The 24,640-nt window shown below is 42.3% G+C and overlaps 1 protein-coding gene across 2 annotated transcripts in view; it reads right to left on the bottom strand.

The window, feature by feature from the left end:
• Nucleotides 1-20,445: 20,445 nt before the first annotated feature.
• Nucleotides 20,446-24,640, bottom strand: part of LOC127041865 (E3 ubiquitin-protein ligase TRIM71-like) — a 37,412-nt gene continuing 33,217 nt past the window's right edge. For both annotated transcript variants that reach the window (XM_050935660.1, XM_050935657.1), the window contains one exon: nucleotides 20,446-24,331. In XM_050935660.1, the coding sequence (XP_050791617.1) occupies nucleotides 24,307-24,331 (25 nt within the window). In that variant the 3' untranslated portion in view covers nucleotides 20,446-24,306. The remainder of the gene's footprint in view (nucleotides 24,332-24,640) is intronic.

The raw sequence follows: 24,640 nt of genomic DNA, 5'->3' as shown, positions 1-24,640 counted from the left end.
ACTAAAAGGAAAAGAAAAAGAAAAGAATCAAACATACAAAAAGTAGTTTGAAAAAAAAATCACCTCAGAAAACCCAACTGGATGTGGAGAAAAAACAAATTCAAACAAAAATCATTCTTGAACAAGGTAAAAAATAATGCATAATCTTAATGGAACAGTTCTTCTAGAGAAAGGTACTGACTGTGACCAGCCCCTCCGCTTCTTAAAAGGCTTACTTGCCTCAGGCGGTAAGCATTCAAATGCAGAACTACAACAGAGAGAAGACTCAACAGAGACCCTGGTAACATTTGTGAGATTTTGTTTAGCATTAGACTTAATGCTAATGCAGGTGATACCAATCAAATCTTCATTAAATTTTGTTTTCTTAACATGTTTTCAGCGTGCAGTAATGTTAATCGGTTGTCTATTAAGGGCAACTTATTGAAAATGGACAACTTATTGAAAATGGAATTTGTGTGCAAATACTGCCATTTAAATACAAAACAGCTATTTATAAACATGCAATATATAATATACAGGTCTGTCGCATCTTATATTGGGGTTATGTTTTGCAGTCAGAGCGTAAAGCGAAAATCACATCTCATCAAAATTACATGCAGTGTAATGGCGGGCAGAATTGCCTGCACTACAAGTACAGTATTAAAATTGTTATTTTTTTCATTTTGTTGTTTTTGCCGACCACATAAAACTGAAACTGCGCAAGTTAAATGCGCTAAGATGCGACAGACTTATACCTGCCCCTAGTATAGTATAAGTGTGTATCATATATATTACACCCCACATACAATAAAGAGTCCTGTGGCACCTTATACACTAACAAACGTATTGGAGCATGAGCTTTCATGGGTGAATACCCACTTCGTCAGATGCATGTCAATGATACAAAAAGATACCGTGGTATCTCTCTGATCCCTTTCAATTAAAAAACATCCATTTTATTGCTGACATTAACAAGCCTGGGGGCAGGAAAAAATTCACCCACAAAGAAATGCACCTCATTTTACTCACCTAAACCATTTAACTGCCAAGCCCAAGTCTGCTATACAGCAGGTTCCATCCTTTTTTACTAGGATGTTCTTACTTTTCAGATCCCGGTGTGCAATAGCTGGCTTGACTTGAGTCCCGAAGATCTCCGTGTGCAAGTGGCAAAAGCTGCTAGCAGAGGAATAGGCCAGGTTTAGCATGGCTTTTGGATCCAAGGGAGTGGATTGCAGATAATCATACAGGGAGCCATACTCATGGTAGTCTGTGATAAGATACAGTTTGGTCAAAGACCCCGTACATTTAATGTCCGCAGCAATGTACCCTATGGAGGGGAGGAAATATTTTCAGATTAATATTTTTCAGGGCTTTTGAACATCACACATGACTCTACATTCTCTCTCAGCTACTTGTGAGTTTCAGTTACAAAGTTCAACTTCTTTATCCTATCTATATTGTATTCAGTTAGTAAGGATATGAACCATGCCTGCATCAGCACGTATTAAAAAAGTGGATTATACTGCATGAAAAAAGTGTGCCTCAATTACTCTGAGTGATTCCAAAGCTATATTAAGACCAGCTCATGCTAAAGGTTGTCAGTGGTTTCTGTCTAATCCCCAGGTTGTGATCGAGGGGGACGGGGACTTCACAAAAAAAAACCAACCCTCTGTCCTTTGCTTGTTCAAGGGAAGAGTCGAAGGAATGCTCAGCTGTATGAACGGAATCAGTTTTATTTCAAATTAACTTGGCTAATTCCAGAATAACTGCATACTGTAAGACCAGCCCTAAGGCAATGTCTATACTTCAAACACTGGAAGTATTCTTCTGACAACCTAACTCTGTCTACACAGGGGCTCACATTAACTACTTCTCTGTGGAGTAGATTTTTCACACCTCAGAGATGTGGCCATATCAGCATAGCTTTTCATTGTAGACCAGCCTCAAGATGGCTTTTAGAGATGAAAGGCAGTGAAGTTCAGCCTTCTCCTTGATATTGATGGTTGATGATGGCAGCTTTTCTACCTGCTGGACGCATCCTATGACAGATGTCATGCCTTTCCTTTGCAAATTAGAGAAGTAGGGAACTCAGTGACCATTATAGGCTAAGTGGGTAAAAAGTTATACAACTTGTCTGTGAGTAGTTTTTCTTTTAATAGAAATTAACTTTGAAGCTAAGCAAAATAAGCTCTATTTGAAATACAAAAAAAAGTAAATCTATACTGGGCCAATATTCTCTTATACACTCTTTCTCACACACACTCTCCCATCCCAGCCTGTAGAGGGAGTTTTCTACCATAACTCTTTACACTACACACGGTTAATTTAATCAAATTAACTTTTTAAGATTAGCCATCATTTCCTGTATGACTAACAAAACGAAAACCAAGACAACTTTCCATTCTCCAAAATAATTCAGATTATCAAACAATTAGTCTCTTACTCTTTAACCAATAACTTAACCTATAATTTCATTTTCATTGGTACCAATAACATATTCAAAGATCACAAATTCTTCTCATATATGTTAGTTTTATTGTAATCCCCATTGCCAACAACTGAACCTTAGCTCATGTTGTAGTTTGTCCCAGCCTGGGTCCCAACCACTTCTGTGAGTTCATCTCTCCCAGTTTTTTTTGCCAGGTGTGTTGGTGGAAGGGGTCTCCTATATAGGAATGTGTGCATCATCAGGAAAAATACCTCTTGTCACACTTTTAAAACATTCAAAGTAGGAGGAGGTAGAGAAGAAGTGATATAAATTCATAAAACACAAGAGAAAACTAAGGTCTGTTCTAAACTAAAGACGTTTATTGATATAACTATATTGCTCAGTGGTATGAAAAATCCACACCGGTGAGCAATGTAGTTATACAGCCCTACTCCCCTGTGAGATAACACTACATCAGCAGGAGAGCTTTGCCTTCCAACATAGTCACCGCTGCTTGTAGGGGCTGGGCTAATAAAGTCCTTGGGGAGAGATTTCTCCCACTGGCAGAGAGCATCTGTAAAAGCAGTGCTACAGCTGCACCAACATCAGCTTTATTTTGTAGCCACAGCATCAGACACACAACCTTAGACTCAGGACTCAACATGCGAGCATCCAGAAGTCTGAAATTGGAGCTTGACACATTTGTTGCATCATTGGTTATCACTATTTCTACAGCCTGAAAGTCATTGTTACCCAATCAGGCACCAGTTTGGGATCCCCGGGGAAGGAATGTCCTATGAAGCACTCTCTCTTTAAATCCAACGGATGAAGGATGATTGTTCTAACCCTGCCATCCATTGGAACGGTAATGAGACACACTGAACTAGGAAGTGGAGTTGTACAAACAATTTGTTTGGACCCTAAGAGACGGTATTCCCACACTCACTGCTTTCACAGGTTCTCTCACCTGTGTGGATTTTCTGATGCTTAATAAGGTGCGAGCTGTGACTGAAGGTTTTCCCGCACTCACTGCATTCATAGGGCCTCTGCCCTGTGTGAATTCTCGGGAGCTGAGATGGACAAGCAGAATACAGTACTTAAGGGTCAACAGGTTAGTCCAGTAAAGCGAAACTTAACTCAAAATTCATGTAGTTGGGATCATCTGCCCAGCTTTTCCAAAGCCCCCTCAATTTAGGCCATGTCTATTTGTCACTGACCCCACCACTTCCTGCGATTCACCATGACTCTCAGCCAGCCAGTAAAAGAGAAGCTTTATTAGACGACAGGAACACAGTCCAAAACAGAGCTTGTAAATACAGACAACAGGACCCCTCAGTCAGATCCATCTTGGGGTGTAGGGAGCCCAGAACCAGGTTCTGGGCCTCTTCTCATTTCCCCAGCCAGCTCCAAACTGAAACTCCCTCCAGCTCCTCATCTGGCCTTTGTCTCTTTCCCAGGCAAGGAGGACACCTGATCTCTTTGTTCTCCAACACCTTCAGTTGGCACCTTGTAGGGGAAGGGCCCAGGCCATCAGTTGCCAGGAGACAGGGTGTCGGCCATTCTCTGTGCAGACATCATCACACTGGCCCTCTAGGGCTCTGAAACAATCACACTCCCTGATCCCCCGACCTAGATACTTAAGAAATGCATAGGGGAAACTGAGAGATCCACAGTATTCAGAGGAAACATTAAGAACATTCCCACTTCGTCATATCTACACTTACGAGCTTACAGCAACACAGCTGGACTGCCATAAGGCCACTCGTGTAGCCATGTTATGCCAACGGGAGAGAGCTCCTCCTGCCGGCATCATAAAACCAGTGGCACTGACTATGTTGGCGGGAGAGCATTTCCCACCGCGCCCACAAATGCTTATGGTGTAAAGTGTCTGTCGCTCGGGGCAGAGGTGGTTTTTTCACACCCCATGAGTGACAAATTTTGTTAACAGAAGTGCTGGTGAAGACATGGCCTGAGTCCCTCTCTCTCTCTGTTTTCCTGTCTCAAAATTCTCTGCCTTGGGAAGCAGCCAACTGAAAGCCTAGGCAGTTTATAACCTAGCCCCTTCATTTCAAGTTGCAGTCCTATTGTGTTATCATGTTCTGCTTCTCTTGGATCATAGTCACTGCAAGTCAACATCCAGTGATTGTGTCTTCCATTGTCTCTCCAGCGTGCTCCATTCATACTCATGGACTTCTTGCCAACCTAGACAGGCCTATCTTACTTCAAACAGTCATTAATTCTTTCTCTGGGACAGGGAAGTGGAGTTATAATCTTATGGGAAAAAATATGCATACTTGTCATCTAGTAGTCCATCCGCCTGCCCTGAGGCATGACCAAGTGTATACCGAGACCCTCCATTACAGGTGTTTGTCTAACCAATTCCAAAAAAAATTCCTGTAATGGGGGATTCCACAATCCTGTGGTAACCTATTCCAGAACTTATTTATCTGCCTCATTAGAATATTTTTCCTAATATCCATACTAAATCTTGGTTGCTGCAGATGAAGCCAATTACTTGTGTCCTACCCAGCAGACACAGAGAATATTTGATCACCACCCTCTTTATAACAGCCTCTAAGATTTGTTATCAGGTCCCCCACTCAGGACCTTCCGGAGGTCATGTCTGAGGATGAGAAAGCTCTATGGATGTCTACTTCTGAATGCATACGAAGCAGAGCAAGGTTGCATTTGTCAAGGTCAGAGAAAAAAGGCATGACAGTAATTCAGAGAGCAGATGATGTGAGCCTGGACAAGAATTTTCAGCTGTACGGATGGATAGGAAAGGCCAGATCTTGAGGACATTAAGCAGAAAGAAAACACAAGATGTAGACACAGCCTAGATGTGAAGACCTAGTGAGAGGTCTGCGTCAAAGATGTGGCTCAGTTTATTGGCCTGAATGACAAGCAAGATGATGGTGGTGGTGGTCTGAAGTGATAGAGAAAGGAGATGATGGAATGGTTTGGGGTTAGCCATGATTTTCACGGTTGATCTTGAGCTGATGGCTAGATATCCACGAGGAGAGGTCAGAGACAAACTGCGGTTTTCATTGGGATAGAAGGAGACGGCTCTGGAGCAGAGCGGCAGATCTGAGAGTCACTGGCACAGATATGGTAGTTGAATGTGTGTGTGCAGATGAGATTACCCAGAGATCGGGAGCAGAGGATGAAGAGAAGGGGACAGAGGGCGAAGCCCTATGGAATCCCCACGGAAAGTTGGAGTGGGGGTGAGGAGGATCCTCTGAAGGACACGCCAAAGAAGCATTTAGAGAGGGAGGTGGTGAACCAGGAGAGGACAAGGGAAGACAAGATTTCAAAATGAAAAGCATGATCAGGGGTGTCAAAAGCGGCTGAGAGGTTAAGGAGGAGGAGGAGGATGGAGAGCTGGCTCTGAGCTTTGCCAAGGGAGAGGTCATTAGAGACTCTGTCAATAGCAGTTTCAGTGGCGTGCCTCAAATCTTTGCCTCCCTGAAACCTTCCCTTCCCACTCCCAGGTAACCCAAATCTCCTACCCAATCCTCTCACACTGCTGCTGGGCTCTCTACCCCCTTTTCCCCATTCTCCATCTTCCTCTCCCACAACCAACCCCTCTACCTGTTCCCAGGAGCTCGCCTCCCTGACTCCCTTCCTCTTGCCCCTGATTCTCTCCCTTCTTTTCCTCAACCAACCCTCTCTGATTCCCTGTAAATCCGATTCTTCCACACAGCCCTCATAAGAATGGCAGTACCAGGTCAGACCAAAAGTCCATCTATCCCAGTATCCTGCCAATGCCAGGTGCCCCAGAGGAAATTAACAGAACAGGGAATCATCAAGTGATCCATCCCCTGTTGCTCATTCCCAGCTTCTGGCAAACAGACGCTAGGGACACCATCCCTGCCCATCCTGGCTAATGGCCATTGATGGACCTATCCTCCATGAGCTTATCTAGTTCTTTTTTGAACCCTGTTATAGTCTTGGCCTTCACAACATCCTCTGGCAAGGAGTTCCACAGGCTGGCTGTGCGTTATGTGGAAAAAATACTTATTTGTTTTAAACCTGCTGCCTATTCATTTCACTGGGTGATCCCTAGTTCTTGTGTTATGAAAAGGAGTAAATAACACTTGCTTATTTACTTTCTCCACACCAGTCATGATTTTATAGGCCTCTATCATATCCCCCTTTAGTCGTCTCTTTTCCAAACTGAAAGTCCCAGTTTTATTAATCTCTCCTCATATGGCAGCTGTTCCATACCCCTAATCATTTTTGTTGTCCTTTTCTGAACCTTTTCCAATTCCAATATCTCTCTTTTATGATGGAGTGACCACATCTGCGCGCAGTATTCAAGGTGTGGGTGTACCACGGATTTATAGAGAGGCAATATATTTTCTGACTTATTATCTATCCCTTTCTTAATGATGCCCAACATTGTTTGCTTTTTTGACTGACGCTGCACATTGAGTGAATGTTGTCAGAGAGCTATCCAGAATGACTTCAAGATCTCTCTCTTGAATGGTCACAGCTAATTTAGACCCCATCATTTTATATGTAGAGTTTGGAAAACATAATCCCATGTGCATTACTTTGCATTTATTAACATTAATTTTTATCTGCCATTTTGTTGCGTGGTCACCCAATTTTGAAAGATCCTTTTGTAGCTCTTCAGTCTACCTGGGAATTTACTATCTTGAGTAGTTTTGGATCATCTGCAAATTTTGCCACCTCACTGTTTACCCCTTTTTTTCAGATCGTTTATGAATATATTGAATAGCACTGGGCCCAGTACAGATACCTGGGGGACACCAATATTTACCTCTCTCCACTCTGAAAACAGACCATTTATTCCTACCCTTTGTTTCCTGTCTTTTAACCAGTTACCGAACCATGAGAATCTTCCCTCTTATCCCACGACAGCTTACTTTGCTTAAGAGCCTTTGGGACATCCCACGAGCACCAGCTCCCCGTCACCTTCTTCCCTCCCACTGCCCTCCCTTCTCCCAAGGACTCCTGGAGAGGAACCTCACACAGTCTCCTGTCAGCAGATGGTCCCACATGACTATCACACCCTCCATGCACTTTTGAAGTTGTTATAGCAGATGGGCAGATCTTTCATAGTTAGACTTGGAAAGATGAGATTTTTACTAGTACATGTTGATGACCATTGATTTCACCATACATTCACAGACTGATGGAAAACTATTTCTAATCGATAATCATCTATATTTCTAGATAGGCAAAATAAGAAAAATGCTGCTTGAGAACTTATTAGGGTTTGATGTAAGACTATTTACTTGGTATAGTCTGACATGTGATGCTGACTGTTTGTGTTTTAATAGTTATAAAGCTTTCACCAGTTCATTCACCTGCACGTCCACCAATGTAATATACGCCATCATGTGCCATCAATATCCCTCTGTTATGTACATCGGCCAAAGTGGACTGTCCCTATGTAAAAGGATAAATGGACACAAATCAGACATTAGGAATGGCAATATACAAAAACCTGTACGAAAACACTTCAATCTCCATGGACACACAATAACAAATTTAAAGGTAGCCATCCTGCAGCAAAAAAAACTTCAGGGCCAGACTTCAAAGAGAAACTGCTGAGCTTCAGTTGAGTTGCAAATTTGACACCATCTGCTCAGGAATAAACAAAGACTGTGAATGGCTAACCAACTATAAAAGCAGTTTCTCCTCCCTTGTATTCACACCTCAACTGCTAGAAGGGGCCTCATCCTCCCTGACTGAACTAACCTCGTTATCTCTAGACTGATTCTTGCCTGCATATTTATACCTGTCTCTGGGAATTTCCAATACATGCGTGTGCTCCAATACGTCTGTTAGTCTATAAGGTGCCACAGGACTCTTTGTCGCTTTTCACAGATCCAGACTAACACGGCTACCCTCTGATACTTGATATAATAAGCATAATGAAAATTTGGTGGAAAGTGGATAATCAGCGGAACATGGTAATACCGGGGTACAAAATATAACGGAATGACAAAGTAGGTCACACTGGTTGGAGAGCGGCACCATATGTTAAAGAAAGCAGAGAGACACGTAAAATTTAAAAAAGCATACATGAAACAAACTGTATCATGGAATATCTATGGAAAGAAATTCCATGCCTGAACTAAAAGAGTATAGCAGTAGGGATATAACAACACCCACCAGACCAGGACTGTGAAATGCTACAGAAGTTCACAGAGTCTGCAAAACCAGAAAGAACCAACAACAGTGGCTGATGTGAACGATCCTCATATTGACTGGGTAAATACCACTTCAGGGTGTGATGTGGAGGGAAAACCTCTAAACACCATGTATGACTTCTTGGAGCAGCTAGTCCTGGAACCCACCAGGAGAGAGGCAGTTCTTGATTTAGTCCTAAGTGGACCACAGGATTCGGTCCTCCCAGCTCAGTAATAGTAACCATAATGTAATTAAATTTAACATCTTTGTAAGGGGGATAATACTGGAAAAAACCACCATGGCAACCTTTAGCTTTAAAAAGGGAAACTACACAAAAATGAGGATGCTTGCTAGGTGGAAATCAAAAGGAGCAGTCACAAGGGTTAAATGCCTGAAAGCAGCATGGGGAACATTGAAAATCACCCCAATATGGGTTCAGACTAATAGTATAACCCAAATTGGAAAAGGCAAGAGAGTGTCTCAAAGTGGGGGTCCTGACCCAAAAGGGGGGTCACCCATATTTCTGCACTGCCTTCAGAGCTGGGCAGCTCTGAAGACAGAGTCACCGCTCACAGCAGCGCAGAAGTAAGGGTGGCATGGTACTGGGGTGGGGCGGAGAGAGATCATCACAGCAGGAAATATTTTCAAAGCCGGTCTCAGCAAAAAAAGTTTGAGAACCCCTACAGTAAGAAGACCAAAACCATGTTCTATTGGAGAAGCAGGTTTTTGTAGTTTGTGGATTGTATTGTGGTGTGTGTGTGTGTGTGTGTGTGTGTCTGTGTGTGTGTAGGCTGCTAGGGGCAGTCTGCTGGGAGAGCAGCGGAGCCTTGATTAGGGGTCCTATATAAGTAGCCAGCCAGCCAGGCAGCGGCACAGGAGCCAGCAAACAGAGCTGTAAACGGGAGTTTCAGTGGGAGTTCTGTTGGAGAAGCAGGTTTTTGTAGTTTGTAGTTTGTGGATTGTATTGTGGGGGGGGGTGTGTGTGTGCGTGTAGGCTGCTAGGGGCAGTGTGCTGGGAGAGTAGCGGAGCCCTGATTAGGGGGTGGGGCTTACCTGATTAGGGGTCCTATATAAGTAGCCAGCCAGTCAGGCAGTGGCACAGGAGCCAGCAAACAGAGCTGTAAACAGGGGAGTTTCAGTGGGAGTTCTGTTGGAGAAGCAGGTTTCTGTAATTTGTAGTTTGTGGATTGTATTGTGTAGTGTGTGTGTGTGTGTGTGTGTGTGTGTGTGTGTGTGTGTGTGGAGGCTGCTAGGGGCAGTGTGCTGGGAGAGCAGCGGAGCCCTGATTAGGGGGCGGAGCTTACCTGATTAGGGGTCCTATATAAGTAGCCAGCCAGCCAGGCAGCAGCACAGGAGCCAGCAAACAGAGCTGTAAACAGGGGAGTTTCAGTGGGAGTTTCCGGGGGGGGGGGGTTTGCAGGGGAGACTAAGACAGAGGAACTGACAAGCTGATTAAGGGATACGGTGGTGGTCTGGTGCCTGCTGGGGGCTTCTGTTGTTTTGACTACCAGGCCTCAGGTGGGAAGGCCATGACTGATACAGAGGTAGCAGTGAAAGACACAATGAGGATGACTGGATGTGGAAGCTGCGGCATGTACATGATCCTGGAGGGGGCGCCTGAAAAGAGCTTTGTCTGCATGAAGTGCCGCCTGATAGAGCTGATGGAAGAGAAGATCCGAGGACTGGAGATGCAGGTGCAAGCTCTGGTTGAGTTTAGACAGGGGTTTGAGCAGATGATGGAGCACAGACACGAGGAGGCTGAAGGGATAAGCTCAGATGTGCAGATGGAAGCAGGACCAAAGAATTCAGAAGAGAGACTGCTTGATGAGGAAAGTGGACGGTGGAAGCATGTGACTAAGAGAACCAGGCAGAAGAAAAGACGGGCCAGTGAAAGAGAAATAGAACTCAGGAACAGGTTTGCAGAGTTGGAAAATGAAGAAGGGGCACAGCAGGTGGCCGCTGAAGGAGAGAGGGCAAGGAAAAAGAGAAGAGCTGTTAGTCCTGCAAGAGGAGGGGAGGATTCAATGGAGGTAACATCACATGTGAGCACCAGGAGGATTGCAAGGGGGAATAGGAATCGAGAGGACTTACAGCCAGTGGGTGTGGGAGATAGACCGGAGAAGTGCACTGTCACCAGGAAAAGGCAGGTCTACGTGATTGGAGACTCCTTACTGAGAAGAGCAGACAGGCCTGTGACTAGAGCTGATCGGGAGAACAGAAGGGTGTGTTGTATGCCGGGTGCTAGGATACAGGATGTGAACCTGAGGCTGAAAAGGATACTAGCGGGAGCGGGGAAGAATCCGTTGATTGTCCTTCATGTGGGAACGAATGATATGGCTAGATACTCTCTGGAATGTATCAAGGGAGACTATGCCAGACTGGGGAAGACGCTTAAGGAAATCGGGCTCAGGTGATCTTCAGTGGGATTCTGCCGGTTCCTAGAGAAGAGTGACAAAGGTGTGACAAGATTATGGTGATCAACAGATGGCTCAGGCAGTGGTGCTATAAGGAGGGCTTTGGGATGTATGGCCGTTGGGAAGCATTTACGGACAGAAGACTGTTCTCTTGGGATGGACTTCGCCTGAGCAAGGAGGGAAATAGACTTCTAGGATGGAGAATAGCCGACCTGATTAAGAGAGCTTTAAACTAGAAATTTGGGGGAGATGGTTGGGAGATGTTCGGGAGATCTCCATGCCAGAATTTAACCTTGAGAGGGAAGTAAACAACGTAAGAGGGGATACAGCCGTGGACAGAAGAATTGGCATAAGGAGGAAGGGTAGTGTAGATAACAGACTAACAGGTGATGGTGGTGGTAGAATGTCTGTGCCTAACAGGGTACAGAATGTGAGTGAAGCCAAATGGCAAAAATTAAGATGTCTGTACACTAATGCGAGGAGCCTAGGGAACAAAATGGAGGAACTAGAGCTACTGGTGCAGGAAGTGAAACCGGATATTATAGGGATAACAGAAACATGGTGGAATAGTAGTCATGACTTGAGTACGGGTATTGAAGGCTATGTGTTGTTTAGGAAAGATAGAAATAAAGGCAAAGGTGGTGGAGTAGCATTGTACGTCAATGAGGAAGTTAACTGTAAAGAAATAAGAAGTGATGGAATGGACAAGACAGAGTCTGTGTGGGCAAACATCACACTGGGAAAGAAAGCTACCTCCCCTGAGATAGTGCTTGGGGTGTGCTACAGACCACTGGGATCTGATTTGGAGATAGATATAGACCTCTTTAATGTTTTTAAGGAAGTAAACACCAATGGGAAATGTGTGATCATGGGAGACTTTAACTTCCCAGATACAGACTGGAGGACAAGTGCTAGCAAGAATAGTAGGGCTCAGATTTTTCTGGATACCTGGATAGCTGATGGATTCCTTCACCAAGTAGTTGAAGAACCAAAAAGAGGGGATGCCATTTTAGATTTGGTTTTGGTGAGCAGTGAGGACCTCATAGAAGAAATGGTTGTAGGGGACAACCTTGGTTCGAGTGATCATGAGCTAATTCAGTTCAAACTAAATGGAAGGATAAACAAAAATAGATCTGGGACTAGGGTTTTTGACTTCTCGAGGGCTAACTTTAAAGAATTAAGGAAATTAGTTAGGGAAATGGATTGGACTGAAGAACTTGTGGATCTAAATGCGGAAGAGGCCTGGAATTACTTTAAGTCACAGCTGCAGAAACTATCGGAAGCCTGCATCCCAAGAAAGGGGAAAAAAAACATAGGCAGGAGTTGTAGACCAAGCTGGATGAGCAAGCATCTCAGAGAGGTGATTAAGAAAAAGCAGAAAGACTACAAGGAGTGGAAGAAGGGTGGGATTAGCAAGGAAAGCTATCTTAGTGAGGTCAGAACATGTAGGGTTAAAGTGAGAAAGGCTAAAAGCCAAATAGAGTTGAACCTTGCAAAGGGAATTAAAACCAATAGTAAAAGGTTCTATAGCTATATAAATAAGAAGAAAACAAAGAAAGAAGAAGTGGGACTGCTACACACTGAGGATGGAAAGGAGGTTAAGGATAACCTAGGCATGACCCAACATCTAAATAGGTACTTTCCCTCAGTCTTTAATAAGGCTAATGGGGAGCTTAGGGGTAATGGAAGAATGACAAAGGGGAATGAGGATATGGAGGTGGATATTACCAAATCTGAGGTAGAAGCCATACTTGAACAGCTTAATGGGACAAAATCGGAGGGCCCGGACAATCTTCATCCGAGAATATTAAAGGAATTGGCGCATGAAATTGCAAGCCCGTTAGCGAAAATTTTTAAGGAATCAGTAAACTCAGGGGTTGTGCCGTACGACTGGAGAATTGCTAACATAGTTCCTATCTTTAAGAAAGGGAGAAAGAGTGATCCAAGTAACTATAGGCCTGTTAGTTTGACATCTGTAGTATGTAAGGTCTTGGAAAAAATTTGAAGGAGAAAGTAGTTAAGGACATTAAGGTCAACGGTAATTGGGACAAAGTACAACATGGCTTTACTAAAGGTAGATCGTGCCAAACCAACCTGATCTCCTTCTTTGAGAAGGTAACAGACTATTTAGACAAAGGAAATGTGGTAGACCTAATTTACTTCGATTTCAGTAAGGCATTTGACAAGGTTCCACATGCGGAATTATTAGTCAAATTGGAAAAGATGGGGATCAATATGAAAATTGAAAGGTGGATAAGGAACTGGTTAAAGGGGAGACTACAACGGGTCGTACTGAAGGGTGAACTGTCAGGCTGGTAGGAGGTTACTAGTGGAGTTCCTCAAGGATCGGTTCTGGGACCAATCTTATTTAACCTTTTTATTACTGACCTTGGCACAAAAAGCAGGAATGTGTTAGAAAGTTTGCGGATGACACGAAGTTGGGGGGTATTGCTAACACGGAGAAGGACCGGGATATCATACAGGAAGACCTAGATGACCTTGTAAACTGGAGTAATAGTAATAGGATGAAATTAATAGTGAAAAGTGCAAGGTTATGCACTTAGGGATTAATAATAAGAACTTTAGATATAGATTGGGGACGCATCAGTTGGAAGCAACAGAGGAGGAGAAGTACCTTGGGGTATTGGTAGATCACAAGATGACTATGAGCCGCCAATATGATATAGCCATTAAAAAAGCTAATGCAGTTTTAGGATGCATCAGGTGAGGTATTTCCAGCAAAGATAAGGAGGTGTTAGTACCGTTATATAAGGCGCTGGTGAGACCCCACCTGGAATACTGTGTGCAGTTCTGGTCTCCCATGTTTAAGAAGGATGAATTCAATCTGGAACAGGTTCAGAGATGGGCTACTAGGATCATCCGAGGAATGGAAAACCTGCCTTATGAAAGGAGACTCAAAGAGCTTGGCTTGTTTAGCCTAGCCAAAAGAAGGCTGAGGGGGCATATGCTTGCTCTTTATAAATATATCAGAGGGCTTAATATTAGAGAGGGAGAGGAATTATTTAAGCTCAGTACCAATGTATATACAAGAATGAATGGGTATAAACTGGACACTAGGAAGTTTAGACTTGAAATTAGACGAAGGTTTCTAGCCATTAGAGGAGTGAAGTTCTGGAACAGCCTTCCAAGGGGAGTACTGGGGGGCAAAAGACATATCTGGCTTTAAGATTAAGCTTGATAAGTTTATGGAAGGGATGGTATGACAGGACAGCCTAATTTTGGCAACTGATCTTTGATTATCGCCAGATAAGTATGCCCAGTGGTTGGTGATGGGATGTTGGATGGGATGGGATCTGAGTTATTGCAGAGAATTCTTTTCTGAGTGCTGGCTGGTGAGTCTTGCCCACATGTTTAGGGTTTAGTTGATCGCCATATTTGGGGTCGGGAAGGAATTATCCTCTGGGGCAGATTGGCAGAGGCCCTGGAGGTTTTGCGCCTTCCCCTGCAGCGTGGGTCACTTGCTGGTGGATTCTCTGCAGCTTGAGGTCTTCAAACCACAATTTGAAGACTTCAATAACTCAGGCATAGGTTAGGGGTTTGTTATAGAAGTGGATGGGTAGGGTTCTGTGGCCTGCTTTGTGCAGGTGGTCGGACTAGATGACCACATTGGTCCCTTCTGACCCTAGAATCTATGAATCTATGTCACCATAGCTAAACAACAGAGCTATGGAGGCCATTAAAGATATCTTGTAAAATCTGGAAGTTACATTCCGGTGAGGAGACTAGGAATATGTACAAACTCTGACACAATGAGTATAATAAATCAGGGCAAGAAAGAAATTTGAGAAGCCGCTTGCTAAAGATGCAAGAATGAACAGATTTTTTTTTAAAGTACATTGGAAGCAGAAAGCTTTCCAGAAAGCCAGTGGAGACACTGGACAACCAAGGTGTTAAACGGGGAAGAGCTCTGTTTAAGCTCAAATGCTTGTGTCTCTCACCAACAGATATTGGTCCAACAAAAAAAAAAATACCACCTCACCCACCTTATCTCTCTAATATCCTTGAACAAACATAACTACAACACCACTGCCTACAAAGGAGCACTCAAGGAAGACAAGGCCACTTTGGAGAAGCTAAATGAACTCTTCCCATCAGTCGTCACCGCAGAGGATGTGGGGGAAATAGCTCTGATGGGAGGGGCATCGTTTGGGGGCAACAAATCTAAAATACTGTCCCACACTGACGTGTCAACAGAATAAACTGAAAAATTAAAGAGTAATTAGTCACCAAGACCAGATGGTATTCAACCAAGAGTTCGGAAGGAACTCAAAGGTGAAATTGCAGAACTACTAACCATGGTAGGTAATCCATCGCTGAAACAAGCCTCTGTTCCCAATGCTTGGAAGATCGCTAATGTCTAAGGCTACATTTTAAGTCATGGATATTTTTAGTAAAAGTCACAGACAGGTCACAGGCAGTAAACAAAAATTCACAACACAACTTATGTGTCTTCCTCTGGCAAATTTGGTGGGTATGAGTTTGTACTGACTGACAACTGTCACGGTTTCATTTGGAAATAAAGTAGAACTGGATACCACTTCTCCAAGACCTCCTTCCCAATCAATATCTGCAGCAGATTTTCCAGTGGCTGCTACTGCCTGATTTTCACCATCTATTAAAGAGTTTGGTCCCTTTGTTAGGCTCACAATGGGTTCAACTATTGAAATAAAATGTAAAAAGTATGTTTTCAGTCAAGACCGAAAAGTTTCATTAACCTCACTTCAATTCCTGTATGTACATTTTATCTCCAATAGCTAACAGCGGCTAACTCATTTTCAAGGCAGATTTGTTAACCAGCAGGTAAAGTTGATGATACAATGGATACTTAAAAGTAGTCTGGACAACTGACAGCTCTGACATCCCTGTGCTGCACATTGCCAGGATGGACTGATTTAAAATCAAAGTGATAAAAGTCAAATTTTAATCAGCAAGCAAGAAATCTTGTTTTAAATCATTTATTTTAATCTAGCTTTGTATCTGTACTTTATTCCTCCCTTAAGGTAGGGTTGATGCTCATTCATTGGTAACCATTAAAACATGTGAAGTGCAACTAAATACAGCCTTTAGGCTACATTTGGTGGGATTGCTTTTACTAACCAGGAAGAGACACTATATTTTACACATTTACTTAAGCAATTCTGTAGTTTAACTTACATGTATTCAGGTTTTTTTTATCAATATCACAGAAATGCATGATGCACTTATTTACAACTACACATCTCCAGTGTGGTTAGAACCCAAATCTTCTTTATTATGTACTTCAAGTGCTATCACCTAACTAGTTTCATAGATACCTGGGTGGGGTTTTTTTTGGTTGTTTAGGTTTTGGTTGTTTGTGGTTAAAGAGAAAGTAGTACTAAAGATTCTTGCTCCACAAGCTATTAAACAAATCAGACCCCATTATGTCCTTCAGCCTACTTTATTTGGTAGTTTACAGTGTGACTTGTAGCATTAAGCTCTGGCCATAAAACCTTCTTTTCTCTTCTTTTTGTTTTTCTTTTTTTTTTAAATATAGCTACAAGATAATCAACATGCAAAAACTCAATAATCAGGAAAGATCTAAGAGATGCCCAAAAATAAATGATGTCCAGGAGGTTGAACTCGTATACATTAAGGAATGTCTCTGAAGAAATCACATTTTTAAGCACAAGGAAATTTAGTCGACTTATGAATGTCAAGCCAGTTACAAATAAGAGACTGATTTCACATGCTGCAAGCTACTAACGGAATATCCAACTGCCCAACATTTTGTGAACTCAGGTGTCCAGAGCATCTCTATTGCAGTTTATATTTAAAAGAAAATAATTCTTACAGGAGTTAGTGTTAACTTAAAGTCAATTTGTATATTTTATTTATAAATAAGGTTCAATTATGCATCCGCCCAGTGAATACAGTTAGTCATCCACCAATTCTTAACCAAACGTACAATTCTTACTTAATCCAAGTGTCGTCTAGGGTTTAAATAATGCCACTTGTTGATTCAGAGGTTAGCAACTTTGTATAGTAACTCGAATTCTTCAAGGTGCATCCCACTACATGCACTCCACTTCAGGGTCATCTTTGACATTTTCGGGAGCACTGCCTGTTCAGCACACGCAGGTGACTCCAGACCACCTCATGTCCCGTCTTAAGAATACAGGAAGCAGTGCAGGCAAATAGCCCTCAGTTCCTTTGCTATCACCAAAAGACAGACCGCAAAGCAGAGCAGGAAAAGGGCAAACAGTAGAGTACCTATCAAGACATCTAAGAACTTCAGTTCCTGTAAAATTGAACCACCTTTCCTTTCTCAAGTAGTGTCCTGATGAGTGCTCCACTTCAAGCAAATGCCAAGCAGCATCCATAGGAGGGAGCAGCTTTGGAGTCAGATTTAAGACTGCTGACAAAACAGCACTGGCAATAGCAGTATCTGACCTGGAAGCCTGTACCAAGACATATTGTTTGGAAAAACTGAACTGGTGACCAAGTTATGACTTTGCAAATTTCAGTGACTGGTACACTTTTCAACAGTGTATAGAAGTGCACCGAGATACAGCTGAGTGGGCAATTACTCTGGAAAGGGACAGAACATAGTGAGCTTATAACAACTCAGAATATCCCCAGAAACACATTTTGAAATCTTTTGGGTGGAAAGTGTATATTTTTCTGATCAAGACACAAAAGAAACAGTCAGAGATTCTAAATGGTCTGGCTCTGTCCAGATACAAAGCTAATACCCTTCCGAGATTCAGAGCATGGAATGCAGATTCTTCCCTGGACTGGCGTGGCTGGAAAACAGAGTGGGGGAGGGGGAACCACACACACAGAGGAAGGTATATGGCCTGGTTAGTGCATAAATTGAAGAATGGTTTAGGTAGAAATTTGAGATGAGGCTGTAATGCAACTTTTTCCTTAACACTGTAAAGAGGCTCCAATATTAATGCCCCTAATGATCAAGCCCAGGTGCAGAAGTGATGCTATTTTAATAGGCAAGGGGAATAGAAAACAACTACTGTAGCTAGAGGCACAAATGAAGGTTCCATGACATAGGAACTTTTTCCTAATGTCCAACCTAACTGTCAGGGTGGTTAAACACTGGAATAAGTTGCCTAGGGAGGTTGTGGAATCTCCATCTCTGGAGATATTGAAGAGTAGGTTAGATAAATGTCTATCAGAGATGGTCTAGACAGTATTTGGTCCTGCCATAGGGTAGGGGACTGGACTTGATGACCTCTTGAGGTCCCTTCCAGTCCTAGAGTCTATGAATCTATGAAGCTGTTAAGGACCAAGTTCAAGTCTCATACCAGAGTAGATTGTCTTATTTGCGGAAATAAATTTATCAGTGCTTTAATGAACTCTGTCAGTGTGGGGTAGGCAAATACTGAAGCCCCCCATCCTCACCCTCCAGTAAAGGGAAAGTTGTGATTACTACCAGATCTTTGACAGAACTCAAGCTACCATCTGACCTTCTTAATTCCAAAAGATTATCAAGAACAGTAAAGAGGGGAACAGGTAAGAAAAACTGCCAATGAAAACATCAGTGATGAAATCTCTACTTTTCAAAGTAGTTTGGCAAACTCAGGATACTTAGCTACCAAGCGTGGGGTAGTAATTAGTCCCAGAAGGCTTACCCCTGGAGGAATAAGGTTCAGCTGGAACAGGGGTTACCAGGGAGGTAATTAGTTTCAGCTGGCCCCAAATGGCTGGTGACCTTTTTAAACTCTCCCTGGCAGGGAAGCAAGGGGGGAGGAGAGAAGTAGAGTAGCTGCCAGTGAGTAGAGGCAGCTGAACTCTACAACCTTTTCTGGCAAGGCAGGTTGCACTCTCCCCAGAAGGAGAGGAAAACAGAACAAGGGCCTGACTGAGAAGGGATCAGCCAGACCCTGCGCGACTGTTAAGGGCTTTTGCTTTGCCCAAGCCTGTGTCTCCAAGGCTGAGGAGGACTGAGCTAGGAGAGGAGAGACAGGTACTTTGCCACAGTAGCTAGCTCTGCCCCAGATCTTTCTGCTGTTTAATAGGATCTGCTGTACCTCTATTCCCCAAGAACCATCAAGGAGTCAAGCTCTGAGAGGAAGAGTGTCCACTAGTTTTCCTTCATTTACTAAGGCCTAGAGCTGGGCCTTGTCATCTGCAGGGCACTTGTACTTAAGGTCTACCAGTCTACTGTATGTAGTGAAGTTGTACTGCAGGATGGAAGGACCCATGAGGAGTGGACACTGCAGATACAGAAGGAATATCTCCTCTGGTGTTAGGCAAGTCTCTACATCCTGAGTCCATGGGTGCCCATTGAGATTCCAAAGGGACTTGAGTTCAGCACGCTGGGGATGCAGCAGTGACGGAGCATCCAGAGCTATGCTTGTTGACTGATGCTCTAAGTGTCCCAGTACCGAGGTTACCACTGGTGCCAACAGATCCTGCTTCTTCTTTGCTTCACCCTCCAGCCGGGGGCACCTTCAGCATTGTCTCCACTGGATCCAAGGGCTGCATCTCACCTGACATAGTACAGGTAGGGGAGAGAACTAATCTCTTATCAGCAGTCCACTGGGTGCTATTATGCTCGCGAGTTTTTCTTATTCTTGTGGTGGGGATTGTCCTTAGGCTTCAGTGCCAGCAGCTCCACACAATGGCTCGTGCTCAGAGGGGCACTACATATCAGTGGAGGCAGTCTCCTTGGCCAGGATCTGAGTGCACCAGGAACCTCATTACCGCTTCGATATGGAACTCGCAGAGATGGGGCTCACAGGCTACTCTAGTTCTGGGTAGGAAGGCCTTACAGATGCTGCACTTTACCGAAATGTGTGCCTCAACCAGGCAGTAGAGGCACTATGAATACTCATTGCTAATAGAAAATTAATGAGCGTGAGACAGTTCTTGAATCCTGAGATCCTTGGCACAGTCCCCAGGTGACAAGGGATTGTGTCCCTTAACCAGGGAGGATGTTTATGATACTAAACTAAACTATGAAAATGACAAAAAATTATTTACACATGTGCACCCATGTGTGGAATACACATAGGAATCATCACTCAAAGAAACTGTTGCTTCCTGGGTCTGAAACAGCACATTGCCCAAAAAGTGAACATCTTTGATAATACATCTTTCTCTATCTTCCATATGCTTGCATCTTAACAGCAATACCTTCCATCACAGAAATTAAAGAGATGAAGAAAAGCTACAAGACAACATAACCGTAAACAGAATTGCTCAAAGCAGTAAATATATACAAAATGTATATGGAATTTATTGTTCACTGAGATCAAATAGAGGCCACATATCTTTTTTACAAGACAAAAGCATTCTTTTTATATTTATCACTTATTTTCTAAAATCCCTTACAGTTTTAACAGCTTTTAAGCTTTCTGGTGCATTAAATACTACTAGATTTGTGACATCTCTTTTTTCTTAACAGGACTAAACAGCTCAAGTCAAAACTCAATGATTTGGTAAAATCCAGATCAAAACACTTTTGAGGCAGAGGTTTCCTCGAGAAAAGTATCAAAATTGAAGCTAGGAACCATCCTGCTCAAGATGAAACCTACAGGAAACCTGAAGAAGAAAAGAAAGCATGGGGGAGACTTAAACACCTAATTCTTGAGAGAGAGGCTTGAGGGGCTCACAGTGCAATTTAACCAACTCACCTAACCAATGATAGCAATAAAGCACTATATGTTAAGGCTTAGACAGTAATAGACTATTCTGCAGTCCACACTGACAAGGGGAGGAAGGAACAGAGCTCAGTAATACATCAAGACTTGATCAGACACTGCATAACTGATGAATGGATGGTAAATATTGATAACTCATTTTAACACTTTCCCAGGTTAAGAGCAACAGCTAAACAAATTAGAACTAGTGACATACTTATCACAGCCTGTTTGGAAACTGAAGTAGGATTCCTGATTTAAGCTAGGACTTTGGAGAAGTTTCCTTTGTCTGACAACACATGGCCATACTTTAACTCCACCAATATTTAAGGACATCTCACTTTACTGCTCAACTAAAAGCTTCCGAAGTTCACACCTCTCAAAAACATTCCCCTTTGACTACACATGTCATAGTATCTTTCCCCAATCTGAACCTTAGAGTCCAAAAGTTGGGGTACCAGCATGAATTCCTCTAAGCTTAATTACCAGCTTAGATCTGATAAGCTGCCACCAATCAGGAATTCCAGTGCCTGATACACTCTGGTCCCCCCAAAACCTTCCCTGGGGACCCCCAAGACCCATACCCCCTGGGTCTTAACACATGGAAAGTAAACCCCTTTCCTCACCGTTGCCTTTCCCAGCCTTCTCCTCCCTGGGTTACCCTGGAAGATTACTGTGATTCAAACTCCTTAAATCACAACACAGAGAAATTAGATCTCCTGGAGAGAGAGATAGATTCACGCTCCGTGAATATAAAACAAAGGGATTCCACCCTTCCCCTCCCTTCTCCTTCCTTGTTAAGTACAGACTCAATTCCCTTGAGCCTCAACAAGAGGGAAAAATCAGACAGGTCTTAAAAGCAAAACTTTTAATAAAAAGAAAGAAAAAAGTGAAAGATGTCTCTGTATTTTAGATGGTAAAAGTTACAAGGTCTGTCAGCTTATAGAAACTGGAGAAAAAGCCTCCTCCAACAGAAATACAATTTAAAATACTTTCAGCCAAATACACATTAAAACTCTACCAGCCAGATGCACATTTAATTTCTACCAGCCAGATACACATTTGCAAATAAAGAAAAACAATCACAAAGACTAAACGGGTTTTCTACCTTTTGTACTTACTAAATTTGAACAGAAGATTAGAGAGCCTGTAGGTACGTGTGGTTACTCTCAGAACCCAGAGAGAACAAAGCCAAACCCAAAAACACAAACAAAGGCTTCCCTCCACCGAGATTTGAAAGTATCTTGTCTCCTGATTGGTCCCCTGGTCAGGCGTTTGGTTCCCTGTTTGTTAACCCTTTACAGGTAAAAGAGACATTAACCCTTAACTATCTGTTTATGACAACATGTTAAAGTCAAAACGTAGCATGACCTGTGTCAGGTCTAAACTCAAAATGTGTACTGTTCTTCATGTTACTATAGTCCTGGAGACTTTCTACCTACACAACATCTGTTTCATGGGTATTCCACAATGCACCATCTAAGCCACAATTATGGCCTTCTCTGTCCTTACAATGACAGTCTGCAGGACAGAGGCCTTCCTGATTGCCCTTATGACAAAGAATTTCTTTGTATCCAACTATTTTTCAAGGTGCCCCATCCTTCCCCTTACCCACAGAGCTCTACAGTTGACAAACAATTCTTTTGTGCCGTACTTAACCTGGAACACTTTACTCGTTCAGCCTCTTAAATTAATTCTTTAAGGAAGAAAAGTAACTGAGGAACTAGAAACTTGTTGCTTCAAATCCAAGTTGTAGAAAGAAGCATCCCACAAAGAAAATAATAGTCCATATTTCACAGAAGCAGTTCTAGGACTTACTGTGCTAGAGTAACTGGGAGACAAATATGAACTCAAAAAAATTCATTCTCGTTACAGTCATTGCCGCACCAAACATGTCCCTGTGTATTAAAACTAACATTATTGCTTAAAATGTTTAATGGTGATATATTATTCTGCTATTTTCAGGAATTTCTCCATCATCAAATCTTTTTGTTTTGCTTAAATACAGCTGCTCTTTTTTACAAAAACGCTGTTACAGCCAAGAGCAAAATTACTTACAGAATGGAAACAATGCATCATTTCACCTCCGATTGGTGAGGGTTTGTCCACACTTTTTTCTTCCTGCCTGTATCTCTAGTCTCTAGTGTTTTAGCTAAAATCACTAATTTATAACCAAACTAAACTCATTTTAACCACTGTTAATGACATTAATATCAAAGAAAAAAAATAAGAATATGGATTAGTAAGATAAGGCCCCAGTTAAGCTTTTACTTCAACCATCTTAAATATCCAATTTTTTGGAAAAAATGAATTGCTTCGTATTTGCTGGACTACCCTCCCGAATCTTTTAATGAGCCATTACATTTCTTTTTAAAACAGTACGCAGCAATTAACTTATTTCACCATCAAAAGCCTTTCTATAGTCATTTAGTATCTTATCAGATCAATACACCCGAAACATCCTGAAGAGCTCCTTTAAATTACATATTGATTTTTCCATTTAAGTCAAGAGCTACATTATTTATTCAAAATTTCAGAACAAGCTTTAAGTTGTTTTTTGCCTTTACTTGAACTGTTTCTAAAATTTGAGAAGAAAGCTTATACATAAAAATGCTTTAAATTTTTCCCATTCATGTGCAGTTTATTTTAAACATACTAGCGTGTGAAAGTTTAATTTTTAATTAATTGTACTATTTTAGCACATATTTGTCCAATATTTGAAGTAGCAACAATTTCATCTCAGCCTATTGTGACCCAACAAAGAATCTTTTCACTCAGCAAGCACTGTCCAGTATATTATTCCATCACTCAATGTTTATTTTCTCCTTCTTCCACTATTCTCAGCTTTTGGATGATTTGACAGAGTGCCTGGATCTTCTGATTTAAAATATGTAAGTTCTCCCTAAATCACTAAGAATGACTTTAAATCGAAAGGCTTGTAGTCCTCTCATGGATGTGGCCACAATGACAAAAAAAAGTCACAAACCCACTAATACTGCATTAAAACACCTGCTCTGTGTTGTCTTCTAATTCAGCTAAGAGGATTGTTAAAGTAAACTTGAGACAGAAGAATAAGTTATATACTTCTGTAAGTCACAGCATTAAGAAATTGGATCACTTCTCTACGAAGCTGGAGCCCGCTAACAATATTTGAAACATTTGTCAAACCCCACTACTGAACTTTCAGTCCACAGTAGGAAGATAAACATGGGCAATCATTATGTGGCAAGATATTGTGCTGTAGATTCAGACCTCAGCTTGCTACATACGATGTCTGCATGGAGCCAAGTCCTATGAAGTTTATTTAGCTTTTTGTGGAGGTTTTGGGGGCTAAAATAATCAAACATAAAATTAAGAAGCAAACATACCCAATACAGTTACAGTTGCTGATGACTGAATATCTCCTAGTGAGAATGTAACTGCTTTGCATACATATTCTCCTAATCAGAGAAGCTTATATTGTTAGGATGATAGTTGCATCAGTAAGTGAGTAGTTCTCAAGTGACACTCTTCCTTGGTATTGTCCTCGAACAGCAACCCATATTCAGGATGAAGAATAGTAATGGTCTGTTTACTTTTACCATGCATCTTCTCCCATGAGATTTGTGTTATTGTTCCTTTTATTTCAATTATGCATTTCAGGGCGACATTCTTCCCCCAAACTGCTGTTACATGTGGATCAACAACTGGTCCAGCCAAGGCACCTAAAAACAAAGAAATGTTATATTTGTTGAGAGATGAGTCCAAATCACTAAGTTAAGAACCATATTCCAAGATAGTTGTCAACAGGGAAGGTGGGACTTTGAGCTGAACTTCATAGTTCAGGGTTTTGGGATCCAAAGTTTTATTTGGTCTCGGTGCACAGAGCAGACTCATGAAGTTAATTTTCTCCTACTGATTACTACCTTCCTACCACACATTAAATCTTGGAGAGCAAACTGACTATACAGAGGTACTACTGCTGCTTCTTCTGGCCATTTGGTTTAACTGGGTCATGTCCTATTAGGAAGCCA

The sequence above is a fragment of the Gopherus flavomarginatus genome (assembly GCF_025201925.1).
Source record: "Gopherus flavomarginatus isolate rGopFla2 chromosome 13 unlocalized genomic scaffold, rGopFla2.mat.asm SUPER_13_unloc_6, whole genome shotgun sequence".
In the NCBI taxonomy this organism is placed as follows: Eukaryota; Metazoa; Chordata; order Testudines; family Testudinidae; genus Gopherus; species Gopherus flavomarginatus.
Note: the sequence above shows the minus strand (reverse complement) of the source record. Positions and strands in the feature narration are given on the sequence as shown.